The sequence below is a fragment of the Paroedura picta genome, chromosome 10 (genome assembly GCF_049243985.1).
Source record: "Paroedura picta isolate Pp20150507F chromosome 10, Ppicta_v3.0, whole genome shotgun sequence".
In the NCBI taxonomy this organism is placed as follows: domain Eukaryota; kingdom Metazoa; phylum Chordata; class Lepidosauria; order Squamata; family Gekkonidae; genus Paroedura; species Paroedura picta.
The window spans coordinates 79,284,122-79,301,397 of NC_135378.1; the positions used below are offsets into that span (position 1 = coordinate 79,284,122).

General features: G+C 47.2%; 1 protein-coding gene across 3 annotated transcripts in view; it reads right to left on the minus strand.

Moving 5' to 3' along the window:
• LOC143819413 (CD209 antigen-like protein 2) overlaps window positions 1-17,276 on the minus strand; it is a 25,541-nt gene continuing 8,265 nt past the window's right edge. For 2 of the 3 annotated variants that reach the window (XM_077301054.1, XM_077301053.1), the window contains 8 exons: window positions 16,860-16,907; window positions 15,051-15,101; window positions 13,591-13,728; window positions 8,417-8,515; window positions 6,585-6,671; window positions 4,967-5,121; window positions 3,110-3,216; window positions 1-439 (listed from right to left, as the gene is read on the minus strand). In XM_077301054.1, the coding sequence (XP_077157169.1) occupies window positions 268-439; window positions 3,110-3,216; window positions 4,967-5,121; window positions 6,585-6,671; window positions 8,417-8,515; window positions 13,591-13,728; window positions 15,051-15,101; window positions 16,860-16,872 (822 nt within the window). In that variant the 5' untranslated portion in view covers window positions 16,873-16,907 and the 3' untranslated portion in view covers window positions 1-267. The remainder of the gene's footprint in view (window positions 440-3,109; window positions 3,217-4,966; window positions 5,122-6,584; window positions 6,672-8,416; window positions 8,516-13,590; window positions 13,729-15,050; window positions 15,102-16,859; window positions 16,908-17,276) is intronic. The other variant, XM_077301055.1, reaches the window with a different exon arrangement.

A 17,276-nucleotide genomic window follows, 5' to 3' on the forward strand; every position in this document is an offset into this window, starting at 1 on the left:
GATATTTGTTATTCCTTTATTACAATGAAAAAATGGCTGCTACTGATGCCTTCCACTTTTCATGGCTGACTCTTTAAAGCACACAAAGTAAATTCTTCCCTTCCCCTCTTCCTCCCAGTGTTGAGGAAGCTACGTTTGCACACTGAAGTCCAAGAACTTTTTTCTTCCAGTTTCCATATTATGGAAGGTGGACAGGGATTGTCATTGGCTTTTGCTTTCCCATAGGATTTAATTGTTCTTTCTTGCTTGGAGAACAGGCAATGGATTTCAAGGTCTAATTCTACTCAACTCTGGATCAGGTGTCAGTTTACAAATCCAGTTTTTGGTCAACGCACACAAGACATCACCCCAGGCATGCAGTTTAGGAGCACCTCCTTGTATTTCGACACACGTCTTTGGGGAGTTTTCCGACGCGGATGGACTCCCTGCAGCCCAGTATCTGGAATGTAAAGACAGTGGTAATCAAGCTATAATCAAGTGGTAATCACTATACGCCATTCATTAGTCATTCATCTGCAGTAACCATTCAGTTGCTAGATTGTGCTCTGTGCTAGTTAAAGAATTTTGTCAAAGAATGCATAGCAAAAATGCAAGATCTTGGCTATGACTTTGATTAGTGAGCCTGATGAATGGTCTGTTACTCTGGGGATTGATTTGCTATATTTTAGAACAGTGGTCCTCAACTTTTTTATCACCGGGGACCACTCAACGCTTGACAATTTTACTGAGGCCCACTGCCCTAACGCTGTCTGATCGCCATGGTAATGTTTAAACATCCCTTCAAAATAAGATACAGACACGCCACAACAATGAACATAAGGAACCTTTTATTTTCATGGAAATTTTAACTCATGACAATGACAAATCAATGGGAACCCTGAGCTTGTTTCTCTGCAACGAGATAGTCCCATCTGGGAGTGATGGGAGACAATGACACCCGAAGTGTGTTGTAAAGGGCCGGGGGGGATGAAGTAAAGGGCCGGGGGGGGGGGGGGAGAAGGCGTCCTTCGCGGCCCAACTCCAATTAGTCGACGGACCACATGTGGTCCGTGGCCCACAGGTTGGGGATCGCTATTTTAGAATGTTCCTGCCCTTATTTTAACCCTTACGCAAAATCTGTTCTTTGACCTCCTGCTCTTGAAGCAAATATATTTCAGTCAAGGGCTGATGTCGTGTGATTTGCAGGGAGAAAACAGTTTAAGATTTTTTTTTTCTTTATGTCACTCGTTGGGATGTGGGATGGACTCTAAATGCCAGGCCTTGACTTTTTGCTTGTTTTATCCTATAAAAGGGCTCTGATCTGATTAGACCAGGTAAGCCTGATTCCCTCAGATCTTGGAAGCTAAGGAGGGCTGACCCTGGCTAGAATTTGGATGAGAGGCCTCCGAGGATTTAGGTGGAGTTCCTCCAAGGATGTGCTGGTCTCAGGTTTCAGCTCTCTGCTGGAAAGAAGCACAGACAAGCTGACAAGAAGGCAGGGAAAGTCAGTATCCGAAGAAAAAATACCAAAGGAACAGACAGAAATCAAGGTCAGACAGTCCTGTGAGTCAAAGGTTCATCCAGCCAGTCCAGGGGAGTCAGCAGAAGGAGCAGGTAGCTACAAAGTTGCATCTACCACAGAGACCTCCTAAACGTAAAGGTAAAGGTATCCCCTGTGCAAGCACCGGGTCATGTCTGACCCTTGGGGTGACGCCCTGCAGCGTTTTCCTGGCAGACTCAATACGGGGTGGTTTGCCAGTGCCTTCCCCAGTCATTACCGTTTACCCCCCAGCAAGCTGGGTACTCATTTTACCGACCTCGGAAGGATGGAAGGCTGAGTCAACCTTGAGCCGGCTGCTGGGATTGAACTCCCAGCCTCATGGGCAGAGCTTTCAGACTGCATGTCTGCTGCCTTACCACTCTGCGCCACAAGAGGCTCTGATGAAGAATAGGAAGTGGTTAAAAATATGAATTAAGAGGCTCCCACACTTATAAAACACGTCCAAATATATCTCTTGGAGCCCCCCAATTAAAATATTTATTCTTCAAAGTGCCCCCTTTGTTGAAACCCTGTCTCATGTAGACATTTGTGTAATTTTGTCTCTGCTCTATGCTGTTGGGCACACCCAGGCTGGGGCAGGATCAAAAGGTCAGTTTCTGGCCTCTGTGTAATCATCAGGAAGGCAGGGTTTCTGCAAATAGCTGATCTTGAGAATCCTTCCTGGGTGAGGATGAAGCTATGTCTTGCCCTCTGATAACAATGGAATGTGTACATGACCAAAAGTCTTCTACAAACTTTCATGTCCAATGAAATGTACATTGCAAAGTCTGCTTTTCGGAGTGGAAGAGAAAATGAAAGGGTAGCCTGCTCTAAAAAGGGTACCAAGCTTCTTCAGAGCAAGCTAGCACAGAGAGAGAAGCAAGGCTTTTGTCTGTCATTACCTCACTCTCAGCCTTTTCTCTTTTGGGAGATCAGATCCTGAGGAGCAGCGGTCCGCAAGCTTACGCTCGCTGCGGACTGCTGCGGCGTAGTGGAGGGAGAGGGCGGCCCGGGGCCTGCGCACGTGCGGCAGCCCCAGCGCAAACGCGCCTGTGCGGACTGCCGCGCACGCACGTTTGCGCCCAGCAGGGGCGCAAACCCACGTGCGCAGCAGTCTGCGCAGGCGCGTTTGCGCTGCTGCCATGCCGGCGGCCGTGGCTCCCCCTCCCGGCCCCTCCGGGCCGCGAGCCAATCGGCTGCTAAAGCAGCCGATTAGCTTGCGGCTTGGCAAGCTCCCCTCCCCTCCCCTCCCCTCCCCTCCCCTCCCCTCCCCTCCCCTCCCCTCCCCTCCCGAAGCAAGAAGCTTGCCGGGCCGCAAGCTAATCGGCCGCTTTGGCGGCCGATTTGCTTGCGGCCTGGCGAGCTTCTCGCTTCAGGGGGGAGGGAAGAACGAGCCGCAGCCCGGCGCTGAGGCCTTTGCGGCCCGGCACCGGGCCGCGGCCCGCGGGTTGGGGACCACTGCTGAGGCGCACTGGCATCTCACTCCATGCAAATACTAAACTCACTCAGCAAAGAAGCTCTGAAAAGCACAACAAGGATGCAATTCTGAGGTTTGCACAATGCATAGAGAAATGTTGTCCCAATACTTACGCGGTCGTCAGTTTCTCACCAGTTATCCATTCCCAGTGATTTGAAGGCTTGGTAAGTCCAATCCAGTAACGTTTCTTGTTAGTGGTGGCGACACTCTCTAAAAATGCCTGTAAAGGACACCAACGGAAAGTCTTTATCGGGAATTGGGGATGAAATTCTTCTCTCGAGATAAGTTCAGACAATGTCCCTTGCTGAGGGAAATGATGATCAGCGTTTCAGAATCAGAAGACCTTTATTGGCGTATAGATCAGTGTTTCACTGGCACTAATCACATTGGGTAACATCCTTGCTGAAACATATAAAAGGAGTAATGCTAGCCAAGGCCTGCCCTGGCAGGATTCCAAGCTGGTGAAGACATATCCTCTGAAGGAGAAGAAACTTCAGTAGAGTGGCACAAGCTGGGTCAGACCAGAGGTCCATCTAGTCCAGCATCCTCTCTTTCAGAGAGGCTAACCAGTTCCATTGGATGGCCAACAACAAGTCACAGAGGTTGGGGTCTTTATAAGAACATCAGAAGAGCCCCACTGGATCAGACCAGAGGTCCATCTAGTCCAGCATCCACTCTTTCAGAGAGGCTAACCAGTTCTATTGGATGGCCAACAAGGCACAGAGGCTGAGATCTTCATAAGAACATCAGAAGAGCCTTGCGGGATCAGACCAGTGGTCCATCTTTAATTTAATTTAATTTAATTTAATTTAATTTAATTTAATTTAATTTAATTTAATTTAATTTAATTTAATTTAATTTAATTTAATTTAATTTAATTTAATTTAATTTAATTTAATTTAATTTAATTTAATTTAATTTAATTTAATTTAATTTAATTTAATTTAATTTAATTTAATTTAATTTAATTTAATTTAATTTAATTTAATTTAATTTAATTTAAGTTTATTTAGATTTTTATACCGCCCTTCCCTACGGCTCTGGGCGGTTTACAGAAAACAATTCAGAACATTTACATGGAACAATATAACAACAACATACCAATTAGAACAACTAGAACAACTAGAACAGTATTTTAAGAACAATAACTTTGACACTCCCTTGGTAGGTTCGACCTCTCAGTCTGGGAGACGGGGGGGGGGGGGCCTGTAGATGTTATGGGTCAGTCGGCCTCAAGCAAATGCCTGGTGGAGGAGTTCCTTTTTGCAGGCCCTGCGGAATTGTGGAAGTTCTGGCAGGGCCCTGGTCTCTTCGGGGAGCTCATTCCACCAGGTGGGGGCCAGGACTGAAAAGGCCCTGGCCCTTGTTATCCTTGTTTCAATTATATTTCAGCAGCAGCAAAACTCTACAAAGCTTAGAAAACAGCTCTAAGAAGGCACCAAGCTCAAAGTGGCTCTTTTATCTTGTCTTGCTGGAGGTCCTGCAAACTGATTCAAAGGAGAAATTCACACCAGGCTGCAGTCCCTCCACGTGCCTTGCTAAGCTTAAACAAGTCAAGCTTCCGAATAATCCCAAACTTCAACCTTGCCTTCTTCATCACTTCCACAGAGAGTTCCCATTTCAAACACACGACCCACTACAACGCCAAGATCTTTTTTTTCCCCCTTTTATTTGTATGCAGTTCAGACCTCAGGGGGTTTTGGTCCAATATGCACCAAATTACACTTGACCTACACAGCACTTCCTTTGCCACATCACTGCCCACTGACTCAACTCTGAAAGCTCCCCCTGGATCTATTCATGATCTCCCTTTGTTTTCACTATCCCAACTATTCTGATGTTATCTGCAGACTTGGTCACAGCGCTGCCCACCCCCTATTCCAGATAATTTATGAACAATTTGAATGCCACCTGATCCATTACCGGTTCCCACGATTACTGCCTTTTACGTATCTGATTGCTCTACTCACCTCCTCTTCCTGAGATTGAATATAAGCCAGAGTGCTTTCAGTTGCCTCGCATGCCTTGACAGCTGTATCCTGGTTCTGTCCAGTTCCAGGGGAGAAGTAAAAGAGGAATCCACCAAATGGCATCCATCCTTTATCCAGAAGCTTGGTGATTTGGTCTTTTAACCAAGCCAGGAACATGTGCAAAACAGAGAGAGTATAAGAGAAAAAGGAGCGGGTCTCAACAGAATCCAGCTGGTAAATCTGCACAGATTTTTTTTAAATCTCCAACAACTCAGCTGGTTCCCAGTTGAATTCCGTATTAAGCTTAAGGTTTTGGTAATCTCCTTTAAGGCCATACACGGTTTAGGCTCAATGTATTTGAGAGACCGCCTCCCTGCCTACATCCTCTAAAACAGTGATCCCCAACCTTTTTATCACCGGGGACCACTCAACGCCGGGGACCACTCACCGGGGACCACTCAACGCCTTTTGCTGAGGCCCGGTGGGGGGGGTAGTTTACTCCTCTACTCTCAACCACTGCCCTAGCGCTCTCTGATCGCTATGGTAATGTTTAAACATCCCTTCAAAATAAGATACAGACAGCAAGATAGTGCGGGGGCGGGGGATGAAGTAAAGGGCCGGGGGGGGGGGGGAGAAGGCATCCTTCGGGGCCCACCTCCAATTAGTTGAAGGACCACATGTGGTCCGCAGCCCACAGGTTGGGGATCGCTACTCTAAAGAGCCTTATGCTCTACCACCTCCAACTGGCTGTGGATCCCTGGCCCCAAAGAAGCACGTGGGACCTCAACAAGGGCCAGAGCCTTCTTGGTCCTGGCCCCCACCTGGTGGAACGAGCTCCCTGAGGAGATCAGGGCCTCGCCTGAACTTCCACAATTCCGCAGGACCTGCAAAAGGGAGCTCCTCCACCAGGCATTCGCTTGGGGCCAACCGACTCAAAGCATCTACTGGTCCCCCCCTCCCTCAGATGCTCCTTCCATGACTGAACAATTTTATCTCCCCAGGGACATGTCAGTGTTGTTGTTCATGTTATGTTATGTTATCATTGTTACCTGACAAATTTTTACAAATGTTCAATGTAATTTTGGACAACGTTCTATGTAAACCGTCCAGAGCCATAGGGAAGGGCGGCATAAACATCAAATAAATAAATAAAAACATCATTGTATGTACAAAGAGAAAGTAATTGCATGTTTTAACCTTGATATAAACATTAATGCATGGCTAGGGGCGGAATTCTATGCAAGTGATGGGCAAGAAATTTGCCAAACTGCTGCCCCCTTCCCACCAACCACAGAACACCCAGGATCTAAGAGCAATACAGGCCAGGAAGCTGTGGATTCTAGTCATGAATATGCAACCTGGATTCAAATCCTATCAAGGAGGAACTCTGAACCCAGTGGGTGTTTTTGGGGTGGCGGCAGGGACTCTGCAACTCCCCCTGCCACCCCGAAAAGGCTCACTGAAGCCTCAACCCAAGCACTGCAATAAGATGGATTTCTCTACAGGCCCCTCTTGAGATATTAGATTATTTTAAAAGAGGTTTTCAGCTGGCATAATTTAAGAATGGAGACCTGCCAACAAAGTGCAGCATTCTGCATTATGATTGGAAACCACTCACCGATCTCGTGCTGTGCTCTTTTATTCATTCTTTCCTGATTTACAAAAATGACCAGTAGATTCTCCATTGTAGCCATAATCTCTTTATCTAAAGGACACAACAATCCGAGTCAGGAGATCTCAAAACTTCTTGAGTTCTTGACATTCTCTTGCCCAATATAAAATCGGGGTTCAAGGGCACCTTTAGGACCAGCAAAGATTTATTCAAGGCATGAGTTTTCATGTGCACGCACACTTCCTCAGACAATGCAACAGGGGTCATATGAGTACAGATATCAGGAGAAAGTAAATTGCAGTATTTGCTGGCATATAAGACTACTTTTCCCCCCTGAAAAACATGCCTCCAAGTGGGGGGGGGGTCGTCCTATACGCCGGGTGCACTTCAGTTGGGATAGACATAGCTGCCCATAGTGGCCCATAGTACTGTAATGGAATGTAACAAACTCTATATTTTGAGTGGAAATGTTGGGGGGGTCGTCTTATACGCCCAGTCGTCTTATATGCCGGCAAATACGGTAGTAGTAAATTAGAATCAATCATAGAATCATAGAGTTGAAAGGGGCCTCCAGGGTTATCTTTTCCAACCCTCTGCCCAGTGCAGGAACTCACAACTACCTGCCCACCCACGGTAACCCCAATTTCATGCCCAAGTGAATTGGTTAGAGAACCGCACTCAAAGAGTTGTTGTCAATGGTGTTTCATCAGACTGGAGAGAGGTGAGTAGCGGGGTACCTCAGGGCTCGGTGCTCGGCCCGGTACTTTTTAACATATTTATTAATGATCTCGATGAGGGGGTGGAGGGACTACTCATCAAAGTTTGCAGATGACACCAAATTGGGAGGACTGGCAAATACTCCGGAAGATAGAGACAGAGTTCAACGAGATCTGAACACAATGGAAAAATGGGCAAATGAGAACAAGATGCAATTTAATAAAGATAAGTGTAAAGTTCTGCATCTGGGTCAGAAAAATGAAAAGCATGCCTACTGGATGGGCGATACACTTCTAGGTAGCACTGTGTGTGAACGAGACCTTGGGGTACTTGGGGTACTTGTGGATTGTAAACTAAACATGAGCAGGCAGTGTGATGCAGCGGTAAAAAAGGCAAATGCCATTTTGGGCTGTATCAACAGAGGCATCACATCAAAATCACAAGATGTCATAGTCCCATTGTATATGGCACTGGTCAGACCACACCTGGAGTACTGTGTGCAGTTCTGGAGGCCTCACTTCAAGGAGGACGTCGATAAAATTGAAAGGGTACAGAGGAGAGCGACGAAGATGATCTGGGGCCAAGGGACCAAGCCCTATGAAGATAGGTTGAGGGACTTGGTAATGTTCAGCCTGGAGAAAAGGAGGTTGAGAGGGGACATGATAGCCCTCTTTAAGTATTTGAAAGGTTGTCACTTGGAGGAGGGCAGGATGCTGTTTCTGCTGGCTGCAGAGGAGAGGACACACAGTAATGGGTTTAAACTTCAAGTACAACGATATAGGCTAGATATCAGGAAAAAGTTTTTCACAGTCAGAGTAGTTCAGCAGTGGAATAGGCTGCCTAAGGAGGTGGTGAGCTCCCCCTCACTGGCAGTCTTCAAGCAAAGGTTGGATACACACTTTTCTTGGATGCTTTAGGATGCTTAGGGCTAATCCTGCGTTGAGCAGGGGGTTGGACTAGATGGCCTGTATGGCCCCTTCCAACTCTATGATTCTATGATTCTACCCAAATATACACATGTGCCATTTGGGTCACAAACTCAACATGCACTCTCCCCCAATAACCCAGAATTTTTGCGTTTGTGCCCATCCTTATTCCGGAGTATTCCCACTGTAACTTACCAGGCAACAAGTCATAGCTCTCATTGTGATAGGACAAAACTCCCCGCATGCTTGATACAGCACCAATTATTTGGGTGGCTTTATCCACATATATGCAATCTAGCAAAGAGGAAGAGAAAAAACACTGTTCTTACATCATGCCTCTGCCCCCCACACCCTACATACCCTCAACACCTCTGGGTTACACTGATCAAGGACTGCAACAGTTCTTTGTTCTGGAGCTTATCTTCAATGTCATGATCTGACAATGCCTTTGAGCATATACAGAGTACCTTTTCCTAACTGCCGGCAAATCTCCACTGCCTATCAGGAGTTAGGGAGCATATCCATGCTAGAAAAAGAGGGAATATGCTTCCCTGGCACATGAGCTCGAGTAGAAATTACTAAAGGAGAAGGGGGAAACAAAGTCAGCCCCAAATTCTCAGAATTCTATAAGGGTCAAGCTGCAGAAGATAAAATAACATCAAAACAACTATTTATTATACGATGTACATAATAGTAAAATAAAAAAGAGGGCCTGAATATTCTATTCTATTTATATACTGCCCCTTATTGTGACGTCTCAGCATGATGCACATAGAACCGATGGGGAACAGAAAGGTAGATTGTAACATTTGGAAGGGTGAAGGACATAATAGTTATAACCGTAGTAACAATTTGGTAGCAATAGCAGTTAGAGAACAACAGTTTCTGTTAGGGGCATGGTTGGATGTCAGGAGTTGCCTGGTAAGGTACCAGGTTGTAGGCAGCTCTCCATTTGTGGCCTTCACCTGAAAGCCCAGTGGAATAGTTCAACTTCAGCCTATATAAAGAGTCAGAACAAGCTTTACATAAACTAATAATTTCCTATACAACGTTGATGAACATGTCAAATGACCAAAACAAAACCATAAGTGTTTTGACCACAAGGGCCTTCCTCAGTGATCAATAATACATTTGTATAAACAAAACACACATCTGTTCCCTCTTAATGAAACAGTAAGGGGTGTTGGGGTGGGCTGTCTGTGATCAAAATTCCCAGATTGGCCCCTTGGCCCTGGACTGACAAGTGGAGGGGCCAATCGGAAGGCGCTTCGTGCCTTCCGATTGGGCCCTCACCAGGACAGGACAGAGTTCCAGGGCAATCTGGAGACATGGCTGCCAGTCTGCTCCTGACCACTGAAGGGAGAGCAGGTCAGCAGGGCTGCCAAGGGGGATGAAAACAGAGACTGCACCAGCCCTTTTCGCCCCAAGGCTGTCCTAATTGTCATGTCCAACTGCAAATTGCCTCAGAACCCAGACAGAGCTGGCCGGAGGCTGGTGATTACGCTCCCTCCCCCCCCCTTCAGGCCTACTGTGAAGGAGCCACTGACAGGCCCTGACTGAGGGGAGGGAGGCGTTTCCAAGAGCAATGCAGGGGAGCCTGAGGGCCTTCCTTTTGAGGGGGAAACTTTTCCCTTCTGCCAAACAGTTGGCTGACAGGGAGACCACAGAAAAGCCCCTTCTCACTTAAAATACTGCTCTGGCCGGGGGTTAGACATAGCCAAGCCATGTGTCTTTCTTCTTTGCAACTCTCTGCATATTTGAGGCCACTGCACAACGTTATTCTGCAGATGAAACTGGTTCTTTTGTCTCCTGTTTCATCTGCACAACACCCCTATGCAGTAGGCCTCAAGTCTTTCAATTCTCAACAACAACCTGTGTGGGAGGCTTTAAATGTTTCTTCTCTACCACAACCCTGTCCAAAGTAGCCCTTTCTGCCTGGGGAGCTGATCTTTATACTCTGCAGGTGAGCTGTAATTCCAGGAGCTCTCCAGGCCCCACCTGGAGGTTGGCTACCCCTGGGTTGGAAATATTCCTGGAGGTTTGGAGTTGGGACTTCAAAATTGTACAATGCCTCAGAGTCCAGCCTTCAAAGAAGCCATTTTTGCCTGCAGTTGGGAGGGAGTGGTGCAGGTGTATTCCTCCTGGGCTGTGGGCACACACATTCACCCCCATGGTCTTACAGACTGGACAACCCCTCCCCTTCCTGTTCCCACTGCCAAGCTCTAGCACCCATTGTATTCTTGGATACAACGGGCTTTGCCCCTAGTATGTGAAATAATATACATCAGTCCTGACCAGACATGTTGTTATCTGGAAATACTAAACAAAAAAGAAAAGAAGCGGGGTTGGATTCCTGGCTCCCCCACATGCAGCCAGCTGGGTGACCTTGGGCTCACCACATTACTGATAAAGCAGGTCTGACCAAGCAGTAATATCAGGGCTCTCTCAGCCCCACCTCCCTCACAGGTGTCTGTTGTGGGGAGAGGAAAGGGAAGGCGAATGTAAGCCGCTTTGAGACTCCTTCGGGTAGAGAAAAGCGGCATATAAGAACCAACTCTTCTTCTTCCTCAGTAATCTCAGGGCTCTCTCAGCCTCACCTCCCTCACAGGCTGTCTGTTGTGGGGAGAGGAAAGGGAAGGCGAATGTAAGCCGCTTTGAGACTCTTTCTGGTAGAGAAAAGCAGCATATAAGAATCACTTGCAATTTTTAGGAAGATGTTGAAAAGAGTTTTACCCAGAACTGCATTTGATTAAGTTACTAGCAGCCCTAAACTGTGATGTTTAATTTTGTTTTTTACATATTGTATACGAGCGCTGTAAAGAAGAAAGGGGGCTAATAAATGTTTTAAACAAACTGGAATGGCTTATAGACACCTGAAACAACAAATTATGCAGAATCCACCCAGTCCCCTATTAGGGAAGAGCTTTGGCTCCCGGGCAGAGCATCTGCTTGGCATGCAGAAGATCCCAGGTTCAATCCCCAGCGATTCCAGTTGAAAGGATCAGGTAGGAGGCAATGTGAAAGACCTCCACTTGAGTCTCTGGAGAACTTCTACCACTATGAGTCAAAGATACTAATTTTGATGGCTCGATGGTCAGATTCAGTAGAAGGCAGCTTCAGGCATTCATATGTCTTAAAGGTAAAGGTATCCCCTGTGCAAGCACCGAGTCATGTCTGATCCTTGGGGTGACGCCTTCTAGCGTTTTCTTGGCAGACTCAATACGGGGTGGTTTGCCAGTGCCTTCCCCAGTCATTACCATTTACCCCCCAGCAAGCTGGGTACTCATTTTACCGACCTCGGTAGGATGGAAGGCTGAGTCAACCTTGAGCCGGCTGCTGGGATCGAACTGCCAGCCTCATGGGCAGAGCTTTCAGACTGCATGTCTGTTGCTTACCATTCTGCGCCACAAGAGTCTCCCTTCCTATGTCTTATAGGTAATTATATTATTTGTTCACAGTGCCCCAAGAGTTTTAAGAGTTAAAATATTGATACCCTTTCAGGGGGCTCTATACGGGGGGCTCGTGGTAGCTTGAGAAAATAGTCGTTTTAAAGAAAAACATTAAAAATTACGGCTGCACACAGAAACTAGCCACAGATGAGATAAACCAAGTGCCTGAATGACAGAGTCGTCTTCTTAAAACCTGCCAGAATACACAGGCTTTTCACCTTGAGCAAATTTTAGGCCAATGAAACCAATTTTCTAGATTTTTATATGATTTCTAGGCCGTTAGAAGGAGGAAAGCTGTGCTACAATCATAGAATCCTAGAGTTGGAAGGGGCCCTACAGGCCATCTAGTCCAACCCCCTGCTCAACGCAGGATCAGCCTAAAGTATCCATGAAAAGTCTCTGTCCAGCCGCTGCTTGAAGACCGCCAGTGAGGGGGAGCTCACCACCCCCTTAGGCAGTCAATTCCACTAATGAACTACTTGGACTGTGAACATTTTTCCCTGATATCTATCTGGTACAATTCTCCATGCAGCTTAAACCCATGACTGCAGGTCCTCACCTCTGCTGCCGACGGGAACCTGCAGCCTGACCAATGCGACATACAGCGGGACTGCACCTGAGTACAGTAATGTGTGCAGCTCTCAAACTGCGGCCCTCCAGATGTCCGTGGACTACAATTCCCATGAGCCCCTGCCAGCGTTTGCTGGCAGGGGCTCATGGGAATTGTAGTCCATGGACATCTGGAGGGCTGCAGTTTGACTAACCCTGGCAATGGTATTCTTCTGAGGCCACCACAGTCTGAGTCCCAAGGAACAAAGGAGGTACAAGCAGCATCCCCAGGCTGTGAATCTGCCCTTTGACTCAGTCCCCTCATCACAAAGCTGTCTATAGAGATCTGTTCCGGAAAGTGCAAGAAAGAGAAGAAGGGTCCCTCCCAGGGAGTGGCCTTGGAGAAGAATTGCAGTACAGGACTGGGAAGTGGGCAATGTGTGTGTGTGTGTGTGTGTGTGTGTGTGTGTGTGGCGGGGGGGGGGCTGGTTGGCCAATCAAGCTCTGTTGATCTTCCTGATGCCACTAAACTGAAGGCACCTGAGACAGAAGTAACACATTAGAAACGATAAAATCAGAGCCCAGCAGCACCTTTAAGAAGAAGAAGAAGAAGAAGAAGAAGAAGAAGAAGAAGAAGAAGAAGAAGAAGAAGAAGAAGAAGAGTTGGTTCTTATATGCCACTTTTCCCTACCCGAAGGAGGCTCAAAGCGGCTTACAGTCGCCTTCCCATTCCTCTCCCCACAACAGACACCCTGTGAGGTGGGTGAGGCTGAGAGAGCCCTGATATTACTGAAGAAGAAGAGTTGGTTCTTATATGCCACTTTTCCCTACCCGAAGGAGGCTCAAAGCGGCTTACAGTCGCCTTCCCATTCCTCTCCCCACAACAGACACCCTGTGAGGTGGGTGAGGCTGAGAGAGCCCTGATATCACTGCTCGGTCAGAACAGTTTTATCAGTGCCGTGGCGAGCCCAAGGTCACCCAGCTGGCTGCATGTGGGGGAGCGCAGAATCGAACCTGGCATGCCAGGTTAGAAGTCAGCACTCCTAACCACTACACCAAACTGGCTCTCCAGTCAGATGAAGAGTGCTTGCACTCAAAAGCTCACGCCCTGAATATATCTTTGTTGGTCTTAAAGGTCCTGTGCTACTTCAGACCAACGCAGCTACCCATTTGAATCTATCCACACTAGAAACGATAAAGACTCGTTTACGCCACTGCAGAAATCCAAACGGCAGAAGTCAAAAAAGGAAACCAAAAGGTTCTAGAGAGACAGGATTGTTTCACTCTTTTGCATACCGTCCCTGACATTGGAGTACAGCTAGCCCGGGCAGTTTGGAAAAACTTGTTCCTGTGCTGGTGAGTTCCACTTACACAGCAGAAATACCAGCAAAGTCGTAAAGATCACCAGTCCAGTCACTCCCATTGTTACATATTTGAACCTGGGATTCATCAAGAGAAGGTTGAATTCAGTTGGTTCGGGAGGTGCAGCTGGAGCTGCCGGCGCTGTTCCTTGAAGGACAGGAGGAAAGAGAACTCTGTTTTAGTCACAGCCAGCAAACACCCTGCATTCATACTATCAACTCTTGGCAAACTTCACAAACCTGGCAGTAGACTCTTCCTGAAGAGCGAATTCTCCAAGCCATAAAACCTGGCCAAGGAGGCAGGGGAAGGTGCAGAGAAATGTCAGGAATTCCAACTCTCCCACCCCAAACAGGGGGGGCGGATTTTATTTAAACATCTTTATGTGCCCTCTTGCTCAGCTGGTGTGGAGGTTTGGGCTGGGATGTCATCAATATGCCGAGGACACCCAGCTCATCCTCCTAATGGATGGCCGCCCTGACTCTCCCCCAGAATCCTTAGCCAGATGTCAGGAAGCAGTGACGAAATGGCTCAAGCAGAGTTGTCTGAAGCTAAACCCTCAAAGATGGAGGTCCTATGGCTAGGCAGGAAGGGCCCAAGTGAGGAAGCAGGATTGCCTATCCTGGACAAGGTACAGCTAACAATAGCCCACTTTGCCAGGAACCTGGGCGTGATTCCCCCCTCACTATGGAAGCACAGGTCACTTCTGCCATTTCTGCAACTTGCTCTATGCAGGCCTACCCTTATCCTTGATCCAGAAACTACAGCTGGTCCAGAATGCAGCAGCCAGGGTCCTCCTCACAGCAACACCATGGAGGCCCTACATCCAGCCCAAGCTCCAACAACTACACTGGTTGACAGTCGAATTCTGGATCAGGCTTAAGGTTTTGGTCATCACCTTCAAGGCCATCCACAGTCTGGGCCCAGTGTACCTGGGAGACCACCTCCATGCCTATAACCTCAAGAGAGCTTCACGCTCCACCACCTCCAACTGGCTGGAGATTCCCTGGTCCCAAAGAAGCACATCGGACCTCAACCAGCACCAGAGCCTTCTCTGTTTTGGCCCCCACCTGGTGGAACCAGTTCCCTGAATAGATTAGGCCCCTGCCTAAACTCCCACAGGGCCTGAAAAATGGAGCTCTTCCACCAGGCATTTGGTTGAGGCTGACCTGTAACAACGGCATCTGCTGGGCCCCCAGAAAAACCCTATCCATATACTCAATGCCATGCCGGTCTCCCCATGGAGTCATTGTTGTATAGTTAGCAAGTTAACTAGATGTTATACATAGTGTCATCATCAGTTAAAACCACTGTTACTATTGTTTACTTGGATTTATGAATTATACTGTGCTTTTGCTTGTTATATGTACTTCCTCTTTGTTATACGTAACCCATCCTGAGCCAAAAGAGAGGGTGGTATAGAAATATAAGAAATAAATGAAGAAGTCCTGAGGTATGTGCAGCTTACAGACCTTTTGCATCCTTTGCATCTTTCCCAGTCTTGTCAGGTGCGTTTTCTGCAACTAGACAAAAAAATAGAATCACAACAAAGCCTTCTAATAGTAATCTGGAGAGCTCCATGCTGATCTCTTTATATCCTAAAAAAAGAATGAACTAGAGGGAAGTTTCTGCAGATGTGTGAAATATTCCAGGCTTGTAGAAAAATGCCGAGTTCCTCTTTTGCTTCCCAAGAGAGGGGGGAAGAAGAAGAGAGGGAAAAGATTGGTTCTTATATGCTGGTTTTCTCAACCAGAAAGAGTCTCAAAGCGGCTTACAATCACCTTCCCTTTCCTCTCCCCACAACACACACCCTGTGAGGTGGGTGAGGCTGAGAGAGCCCTGACATTACTGAGGAAGAAGAAGACTTGGTTCTTATATGCCGCTTTTCTCTACCAGAAAGAGTCTCAAAGCAGCTTACATTCGCCTTCCCTTTCCTCTCCCCACAACAGACACCCTGTGAGGTAGGTGAGGCTGAGAGAGCCTTGATATTACTGAAGAAGAGGAAGAGTTGGTTCTTATGTGCTGCTTTTCACTCCCTGAAGGAGTCTCAAAGTGGCTTCCATTCGCCTTCCTAGCCAGAAGAAAAGTGACATTGACATCCTGATCACTCAATAGAAATGGACAGATCAAAATGATTTGGCCTCTGTTTGGATATAAGAAGAGCCTCTTGTGGAGCAGGGTGGTAAGGCAGACATGTTGTCTGAAGCTCTGACCATGAGGATGGGAGTTCAATCCCAGCAGCCGGCTCAAGGTTGACTCAGCCTTCCGTCCTTCTGAGGTCGGTAAAATGAGCACCCAGCTTGCTGGAGGGTAAACACGGTAATGACTGGGGAAGGCACTGGCAAACCACCCCATATTGAGTCTGCCAAGAAAATGCTAGACGGCGTCACCCCAAGGGTCAGACATGACTCGGTGCTTGCACAGGGGATACCTTTACCTTGGATATAAGGGGCATGGCATACCTTTACTGGACCATATATAAAGGGCAATCAAGTATAATGTGTTGAATAGTTTCTGGGACACTTAGTTCACAGGGATTTTATCTGCTTTCAAATGGGATCTTAGCAAATCTCCCTTGTAGCACGTTGGATGGGAAAGCATTGAGCCATGCAGGCATAAACGCTCTACAGTAGAGGGGATATGCCAAATTAAAGAAATAAGCCAACATTACCCCATGCTTCTCTTGGAGACCAGCGCAAGGTGAACAAATAGTTGGAACAATAGAATGGATATTTTGGAATTCTTGATCAAAAAGCCTCTCTTTTTTTTGCACTATGGATGTTTGTGTGGGTGGTTGAATGTAGTTCAGAAATAGAATTATAGAGTTGGAAGGGATCTCCTGGGTCATCTAGTCCAACCCCTTGCAATATGCAGGACACTCACAACCTTATCGCTCGTCCACTGTCACCTGCCACCCCCTTGAACCTTCACAGAATCAGCCTCTCCGTCAGATGGCTCTCCAGCCTCTGTTTAAAAATTTCCAAAGATGGAGAATCCACCACCTCCCAAGGAAGCCTGTTCCACTGAGAAACCGCTCTGAACTTCTTCCGGAAGTTTAGATGGAATTCCTTTTTAATTAATTTCATCCCATTGGATCTGGTCTGTCCCTCTGGGCCAAGAGAGAACAACTCTGCTCCATCCTCTATATGGCATCTTCAGGCTCTACCCCTTCCTCGTAAATCTCCAGATCTCGCCCAAACAGGAGTTGGCAAGGATCAACGCAGCCCCTCTTCCCCAAGTAGCATCCTCATGAAGACAAAACAAAAGTGGAAGCTACTTACCCTTGGGGGGCATTCTTTTTGGATTAGCATCTCATCTTCTTCAGGATTCTGTGGGATCACATCACAAAAAACATTGTTCAAACAACATACCTTCAGGGGAATACAACATTGAATGGCAAATTGGGGTGTGTTCTTCTACTTCATTGATGTCTGTATCAGAAACACTGTAACATCAGGGGAAGGGAGAAATTTTTCTCCAGGCCAAATTGGCCCAGAGATCCTGGAGGGGGAGGTAGCAACATTTGATGTGGTTGATCATGAGTTGTTGGCTTCTAAGGTGCTGTTGGACTCATATGTAGCTGTTCTACTGCAGACCAGCCTGGTTTCCCTCTGAAAATATCTTCTGCTAAAGCGTGCCTAGGATACCTGCAATGGAACAACGGAAACAGCTAGTTCTCTAGCTTGTGACCAAGACCA